Consider the following 8,214-nt stretch of genomic DNA (forward strand, 5'->3'; position numbering starts at 1 on the left):
GTAATCTTCGATTATCTCAAATAAACTCAATTAAGATAAAATCGGGGCGTTACAAAAAGTGTTGAGGATAATGTGGATGATTTGCTGGAAATTATCAGTTCACTGAAAGACCCTGATGTTGTCACTGATGCTACAACATCCAGCACAACACCAAGCCCAACTGTGGATGAATCTGAGGATGATCACAAAAGGAATGATGAAGCTTATGTGACAACCAATGAAAAAGATATTCCAAGCAAGATACACAAAATTATTCATCATCACAGATTATTGGAGATTCTCATGGAAATGTCATTGACACAAAATGAATTTTCAAAAACAAAACCGATGAATCAGAAAACATTATTAGGAATAAAGCAAGGTTGGTTGCTCAAGGGTACACACAGTTAGATGGAGTTGATTTTGATGAGACATTTGCTCTTATTGCCCGTATTGAGTCGGTCCGACTTTTGCTAGCTATTGCATGTTATATGTGTATCAAACTTTACCAAATGGATGTGAAAAGTGTTTTCTTAATGGTATTTTAACTGAGAAAGTGTATGTGAAGCAACCCAAGGGATTTGAAGATCCACATCACTTGAATCATGTTTATAAATCGAAGAAAGTTCTTTATGATTTGAAGCAAGCTCCACGGGCGTGGTATGGTAGGTTGACTGAATATCTTCTTGAAATTGGCTTCAAACGAGATGAGGTTGATAAAACTCTTTTTACTCAAAATTCCAAGGAAAATTACATATTTGTCAAGTTTATGTGGATGACATTATTTTTTGTTCTTCTTCTCAAAAGCATGTTGATGATTTTGTTGAATGCATGTCTTCCACTTTTGAAATGAGCATGGTAGGTGAATTATGTTATTTATTTGGACTACAAATTAAGCAAATGCATGATGCTATTTTTCTGTGCCAAAGTAAGTATGCTAAAAATTTGGTGAAAAAGTTATGTATGACAATACTAAGCACATGAAAATGCCGATGAGCTCCAGTGAAAAATTGGGCAAGGATGATGTTGCGGCTGGTGTTGACAACACCACAGCATGATTGGTAGTCTTTTGTACTTAACTGCAAGTCGTCCTGATATCATGTTTAGTGTGTGTTTATGTGCTAGGTATTAATCTGATCCAAAGGTCACACATTTGAAAGCTGTTAAATATATCCTAAAATTAGACTTGTCAAAATGGCGGGCTCAGCCCGCCCCGCCATAGAAATGGGTTGGGTTGGGTTGGGCAAATCTTAGCCCGTTTGGAGGCGGGCCAAACAGGCTGAGCCCGCGCAGGTTAGGGCGGGCTGGCCCGCCGTGGGTCGGGCTGGCCCGCCGAATTTATTTTTTATTTTTTATTTTTTGCAAAATTGTATTTTTTAGTGTTTTTTATACATATTTTTTAGTTTTATTGAACTTATTTTGAATTAATTTTGATGATAATTAAATATATAGTATTTTTTTAATTTTTTCATATTTTATTTTACTAATTAATTTTATATATTATTAATTTTTCATAGTAATACTTTCTAATATTGATTAAACTATTTGATCAAATTTTATTTTTCATTTTCTTAGAATTTCATGTGTTTTTATAAATTTTTTAATTAAAAAAATAACATTTATTTTTAAAAAAATTAATAAAAAATTAGGCGGGTCGGCCCGCCCAACCCGCGGCCCAAGGCGGGTTGGGTTCGGTTGAGCATTTGGAGGCCCGTCCAAATGGCGGGCTGGCCAGCCCCGCCGGCCCGTTTTGACATGTATACCTAAAATACATATGTGGTACTTTATATTTGGGACTGTGGTACACAAGAAAAACAAACATCAATCTTGTTGGTTTTAGTGATGCTGATTGGGCTGTGGATTTGAATGATAGAAAAAGCACCATGGGAAGGTTTTTATCTTGGAAATAATTTGGTGCCAGGATATCATCGTAAACAAAATTGTGTGTCACTTTCGACTGTTGAATCTAAATATGTGATAACCGGAAGTTGTTCACAACTTTCTTGGATGAACCAAATGATATAAGATTATGGATTTAAAAGTGAGCCCTCATTGTTTATTGTCAAAGAACCCAGTTCAACACTCTCGCACAAAACACATTACATTTGACATCATTTTATTCGAGATTTGGTAAAAAAAATGTATGATTCGAATGAAATTTGTTGAGACTAATAACCAATTGGCAGATATAAAAGTTTAGATTTCGAAAGATTTTTCAACCTTAGAAAATCTCCCAGTATGTGTAAATTATGAGCATTCACTGATGTTGTCTCTGATGCTACAACACCAAAGACAACACGTTACATGCATTCCGCCTATTCAAATCATTTTAAATCCTCAAATATAACATTACATTCGGAACTATACTCTGACCATTCCTCAAATAACTTCAGCGAGATACTTTCATGTCAAGACAATTTTGATAATATATATTTTCACACGCCTAAGGTACGAGAACAAATGAATAGCAATTCAAGTATCTATACTTTTGAGCTGTGATCTTCATATATATCTCATTTTGTGACTTTGCACCCACAATCAGTCCAAGAACAGCAGGGGTTTAGCAGAAATGGAATTCAATTACAAAAATCAATCAAATGATTATGAAAAACCAAAAAAAAAATCAAGTGGTTCAAAGAATTGATACTCTCACTTTTGGAAGTGGAAAATAAAATCTTCTTTTTCTTGAACGGGCTACCTCTCAGCGGACGTTCCTCTAATCTACGATGTCCAAAATTTCTGAAGCCGTCGTCGTAAATAAATACATAATTCGTGTGAGAAATCATGAGGTCTTTGAATTTCTTTCGAAAACTCATGAGATTGAAACGCGTAGAAAACTTATACACAGAAGGATTTATCGGCCCAATATCGAACATGTGAAAGATTTACCAGATTTAAAAGAACTGGATTGGCTCGTGGATGATGAGAACTTATGAAATTGGGATCATTTTCTCAGAAATGGTTTTTGGCATACTAGTACCCTTTGGTCGCTGCCGTTCTGAAGATCAATCACCCGAGCTTCCCAATTGAGTTGCGTAACAAGGTTACGTGCGCTCTCTATAGAACCAATCTTATCCGAAATAATAACCCATCCCTGCCAACAAGACCAGTCATGAATATCAAATTTGAGATGAGACTATCTTGAGCAATAATGGGAACGAAAAAAAATGATCACGAGCTTTTAATCAATAGAGTATGAGCATGAAAACCAAGTTTAAAAGATCAAATAATTACAGCATCAAAATAGCAGGGTCTTGAACAGTACCTCGGGCCGGAGAATACGGTCCATCTCAAAAATTAAATCAGCCATACCGCACCTTTCTGAAGCAAGGTGGGACAGGAGTCCATTGGCGTGAAGCATGTCATAGGTTCTGGGGTAAGTCGGGAAAGGTTCACACCTATAAACCACACTGGATGAATATTATTGCAGAAAACATAAAGTAGCTATACTTCAAGAGAAAATAAATTTGAGAGAGAAGACATGAAGCTAAATTCAAGTAATAATTTCCATTATCGACTTAGGCTTAGCATCGGACTTTAAGAAATTGAACAAACAAAAGAACAATATCATTTTGAAATATTATCAGGTTAAGAATAGTTCCTGATTGCTGCGACATTCAAACTGTCAGCTTAGAAGATATTTTTCCTTGAAGATAAGATTCTCGACTTGGATTAAATAAAGTTGTGAAGATAATAGATCGTGTCTTTTTTTCCCATTAAAATACCAAGTTACAAAATTCCCACCTCACCACCGCCCCAAAAATCAACCTTGCTGAGAATTTACTAAATAGAGAAGAAGATGATGTTCAATAAAACTTCATTAGATAATTGAACATACAATTCCATGCTAAGTAACATGATATCAAAAGAAAATTCAGGACAGAAACACGAAATAACGTTCGACAGAAAGCCAATTATTTATTTGAATTTCCAAAATAAAAAGCAGTAAAGGCAATTTGAGAACTGACATCATACCAGTTATGGAAGACACCGGCAAAACCTTGATTAAAAATCACAGGAAGTGTATTGCGTTCACCTATGGGCACAACATTCATCACCCACGCAGACTTCCTGGCTTCCATTAGGGCCGCACTGAAGCCTCCATAATGAGCATTCATGTCCATCACATTCCTAACCATATTGTAAGGAGGCATTGGATCTTCATCACCAGGCCTCTTTGGATGGTCAGAGAAAATCAAGGGAGAAAGCAATGACCAATAATTTCTTAAAGTAGATCTCCAGAACTCCAAGTACTCAGAGAAATCTTCAGGAATAATTCCTATAAGCAGATAGAATGATAAACTGATTGTTTGCAAGAAAAGGGTGATGAACTGAATTCAAACCAATATAGACATGCACCCCATATGGAATTCAAATACTAGCACTTACTGTGAACTTCAAGTTCAGCAGAGCTCAGAGATTCAGAAAATCTCTTCTTAATCGGGATCCAATGCTTGCTGGTGTTACCACTTATACACTTTGCAAGTGGTCTGTAATATGATTGGCCATCCTCTCCATTACAAAGAGGAATGCTGTCCTGCTTCCTAAAATCAAAAAGCAAAAGAATAACAAGAGAATTTTGATAGAATGAGAGTAGGTGGAAAGATAAAGAAGAAGAATTGGATCTCACCTAGAGGTGTAGCATTGAGTATCTGTAGTTTTCTGCCAGATGAAAGTCTCCTCCTGCTCTGCCAAAAGATTCCAACAAAGTTTCTGGGTGAATTCTTCAAAAGGAGTTACATAACTTCCTTTCTTTGTGCCAGCAGCACTTCCGTGATGCCTGCTTGTGGGCGATGTTAAAACAAAGTAACCTCCAGGTTTGAGTACTCTGTCAACTTCAATCAGAAACATCCCATCTACCAGACAAAATTCATCATCAGTGGAAGCAGCCACCCAATCCATAGCTAAAGTATCACACCAAACCCATTCTAATCATAACTTGACCCCATACCCCCTCCCCTCAACCAAACAAAAAAGGGACAAAACTACAGTAAAATAATATTAATAAGGGTGCATACATAAAATAATCTTCAATTTTGGGGAATATTTTCCATGAACCTAATTCAGAAAGAATAAAATAACAACTTTTTAGTTTGGTAAATAGAACATGTATACCTACCTACAAAAGAAAATATAAAAAATATTGCAAAAGTTTGGTAATTGAAAAGACTAGATTTTGTCTACACAAAAAGAAGATTAAATATAATCCCGTGATTTAGTTAGGTAAAAGCACCTTCAGACAGAGTAAACTGACTCCTATTTATTCAAGCAGCTTTGACAAAATCTTCACCATTGCATTCACTCAATAGTTGTTTTGCAATTCAGATCACTTTAATTGTTGACATGCTATGTGATCGTGAAACATATATTGAGACTCCCAAGAGATCAACATAACTAGTGAATGCATATGTCACATGAAAATTTTCCTTCTAGAACATATTCATGACCCTATCAAGGTGATCTATCAAGTTTAATCAGCATACATCATTGCTATCAACTTCTATGAGAAAATATTTAAATGTGGCATCAAACAGCCCTCAATCAAACTAAACCCGCAGTAGTGTAATAGCTTAAATGAGAATGTCTTTGTACTTTCAAATTTGGTTCACCCAAAGAACCTCTTTTAACCATCCTCGCTTAAGTCATTATTTACATTAATTTTCCAGAGTTCCCCACTTTTAGAGTATTAAATAGCTGAGGTAAGAATATTAAAAATGACCCAGATGGCAATCCTTGGCAAAAGTTAGCACCGAATAATGTGTAACATAAAGAGGAATGAGCAGCATCCAGATACCAAACAATAAAAATACCTTTGTCGTCCCAGACGATTCCACACTGAGTGCAATGGACCATGTCATATGACAAGGATGGAAATGGTAGTTGTCTTGAGATAAAGCTGCTGATGATTGCTGGGAGACCTCTCTCAAGAGCTAGCTGAACTTGGCTACCGGATGATTCATATGCAGCGACACAAAGAGGCATTAACTTAAGTGAGAGCAAATGAGCGTCTAAGCTACCAAATCCACAGCCAATATCTAGTACATTGTGCACCTGGAATTCAGCAGGACAAAATTCATCAAAGATTAAAAAAACACCTACCTTCGCAAAATAAAAACCTGGCGTAGTCTGATAAAAGAATGAAAGCGAGAAATGAAGCAATGCACAGTACAGTAAACTTACACCGGCTTCATGAAATTCACTATCACTCCCCAATCCTATCATCTCAGCAATTTTGTGAGAATAGTCTTTGACACCATCAACAATCACCCCATCATCGGAGTGAAAAGAAATCTGATTCTCTTCTAGCAACATCAGCCTACAGAAGTTTCAAAGGTAAATCATGAAATAAATTAAAGCATTGAGCTTACATCATAAGAGGTATAACAAATGCAATATGTCAGTGCCTACTAAGTAATCCAACATAACTTACGAGTTGAATTCCGTATTTTCAATTGAGAAGAAACTACCTTTTTGTCATGCTTCCAGATGAGAGGAATTGGTCCTTGCTCAGCTTCACGTTCCCGCTCCAGATAACATCCCTACCACTTGGCCAAGTCAAGGGAATCTTATATTCCTTAGGGGGGCGAACCAGACAATGTTGTTGATCTCGAGATACTTCACAGTGACGGTCAAACTCCTCCCCACCATTAAAACCAGCTAGTAAATTAGCGGAGACATTGTAGCAAGGCACATAATTCTCTCTATCCTTACCGCAAAAAAAAACATCCTTTACATGGTTAGGTCCTAGATATTTTAATTCCAAATAGTCGCTTAATGCTTGTTCTTTCACTCTTCTGTAATTCAAATAAACATCTGGTCTCACAGAGGCAGTCACTGAGTCAAATGTAGTGGAAGAAGAAAAAGATCCCAATAGTGCGATCAAAACAAAGACACCAACTACCGACAGAAGCAACCAGTTGATACGCGGTCTAGAGCCTAATATCAAAGCTAGTTTACTGAACCAAGAGCTTCTCATGTCCAATTTCTGCAATCTTCTTCAAACTATCAGTGCAAAAGACAAGATCTGGAACAGCTATTGCTCCAACATCAATCTCACGGACTCCAGTAATATGTAGTCAATCATCAGATGCAGTTTCTGGTGCATGACATGATCCAGACTCCAAACTATCTCAGCTGGCATCAGACTAAATCTGCGCTCAAGCATCCACTGAACCACACAAAAGACCGTCTCTAATCAAATCCTTGGTCAAGGCAACAAAATTAAGATCCAAAAATAGCTGCCTCTCAAGTCAATACTAACACAGCAGCAGCCACACTGCATCATATATCCTCCACAATTCTCTCTAACAACAAAGCGGAATCCATATAATCAACTAATCAAGAAAAAAACCCTTTACTAAAATAAATAAATCGGTAAACGCAACAAAAAAGTTCACCAGATCAAATCAAACCTGCAAAACATCGCCAGGAAGAAAGAAAAATCAACAGCACTACTCTACAAAAAAACAAAAAAAAAAAATCGCGAATCTCACAAACATTTCCTCGAAATAAATTACTCAGATCTCGAACTCGGATCAGATCCAAGACACATTACAACACCACACCCAGCATAATCACAAAACAGGCACAATTAACAGAAAAAAGGTAATAATTAGGGCTGATGCTTACCAGCAGTTGAAGTGTGGTGACACTGATAGTTAAGCGGAGCTTGGATTCGGCATTGACATTGAGAGAGGAAGAGATGCAGCTTTTGGAAGCGTGGATTCTCAATAACTGGAAAAGGGGCGAATGCTTATTTATATATATATATATATATATATATTGAATGCTTGGAATTATATAGAAATGCGTGAATTGGAGATCCAATAGCACATTGAGAAAAGAGACAAAATCTTGTCTCACTATTTTTAAAAGCTGGAATACTCTGTCGCTCTACCGTTATATATCTTTATATATTCAATATTTAATTCTACTTTGTACTTTTGTGTAGCATGGATGTTAATTGGTACGGTTGGAGTGGAGTATTTTAGTCAATAGTTATGGTCGCTTGATCCATAGTTATTATGGATTTCTGTCTAGCATGATAGTATACAATTTGTCAAGCGTCGTTTATCTGAATATCATAATTGGATTACTCATTGATTTTTTTTATATTTTTTTTAAGATATTAGTCATTGATTTCACCTGATTCTCACGAAATTCTGTTTTTTTGGCTCCATTTTTTACCTATGAAGATGCAAATAATGAGTTTTGGTTGAAATATCACTATTGGGA

General features: G+C 36.3%; 1 protein-coding gene across 8 annotated transcripts; it reads right to left on the minus strand.

Annotated features, from left to right (window-relative positions):
• Positions 1 to 2,472: 2,472 nt before the first annotated feature.
• On the minus strand, positions 2,473 to 7,781 carry LOC140867804 (probable methyltransferase PMT5). Of its 8 annotated transcripts, none has more exons than XR_012146728.1 (10): positions 7,609 to 7,781; positions 6,447 to 7,391; positions 6,160 to 6,295; positions 5,790 to 6,030; positions 4,610 to 4,835; positions 4,369 to 4,523; positions 3,955 to 4,258; positions 3,245 to 3,377; positions 2,869 to 3,073; positions 2,473 to 2,718 (listed from the first exon to the last, which is right to left on the minus strand). XR_012146728.1 is itself a non-coding variant. In XM_073275572.1 (10 exons), exons 3-10 carry the CDS (start codon positions 6,953 to 6,955, stop codon positions 2,924 to 2,926), a joined length of 1,854 nt encoding a protein of 617 aa, XP_073131673.1. In that variant the 5' UTR covers positions 6,956 to 7,147; positions 7,392 to 7,435; positions 7,609 to 7,780; the 3' UTR covers positions 2,473 to 2,923. The 8 variants fall into 8 exon arrangements, 7 of the variants coding, with proteins under 7 accessions (XP_073131673.1, XP_073130479.1, XP_073129776.1 ...); XM_073275572.1 differs by adding an exon at positions 7,392 to 7,435 and having other exon boundaries at positions 2,473 to 3,073; positions 6,447 to 7,147; positions 7,609 to 7,780; XM_073274378.1 differs by adding an exon at positions 7,392 to 7,435 and having other exon boundaries at positions 2,473 to 3,073; positions 6,447 to 7,283; positions 7,609 to 7,780.
• Between the last annotated feature and the right edge of the window lie 433 nt (positions 7,782 to 8,214).

Source organism: Henckelia pumila, chromosome 1, assembly GCF_033568475.1.
Source record: "Henckelia pumila isolate YLH828 chromosome 1, ASM3356847v2, whole genome shotgun sequence".
Lineage (NCBI taxonomy): Eukaryota > Viridiplantae > Streptophyta > Magnoliopsida > Lamiales > Gesneriaceae > Henckelia > Henckelia pumila.

Coding starts and splice junctions, on each gene's coding strand:
- LOC140867804 (XM_073274979.1), bottom strand. CDS start 6,955: ATGAGAAGCTCTTGGTTCAGTAAACTAGCTTTGATATTAGGCTCTAGA. Junction 4,524..4,609: donor ACTCAATGCTACACCTCTAG/GTGAGATCCAAT, acceptor TTTTGATTTTAG/GAAGCAGGACAGCATTCCTC. Junction 3,074..3,244: donor ACCGTATTCTCCGGCCCGAG/GTACTGTTCAAG, acceptor TCTTGTTGGCAG/GGATGGGTTATTATTTCGGA.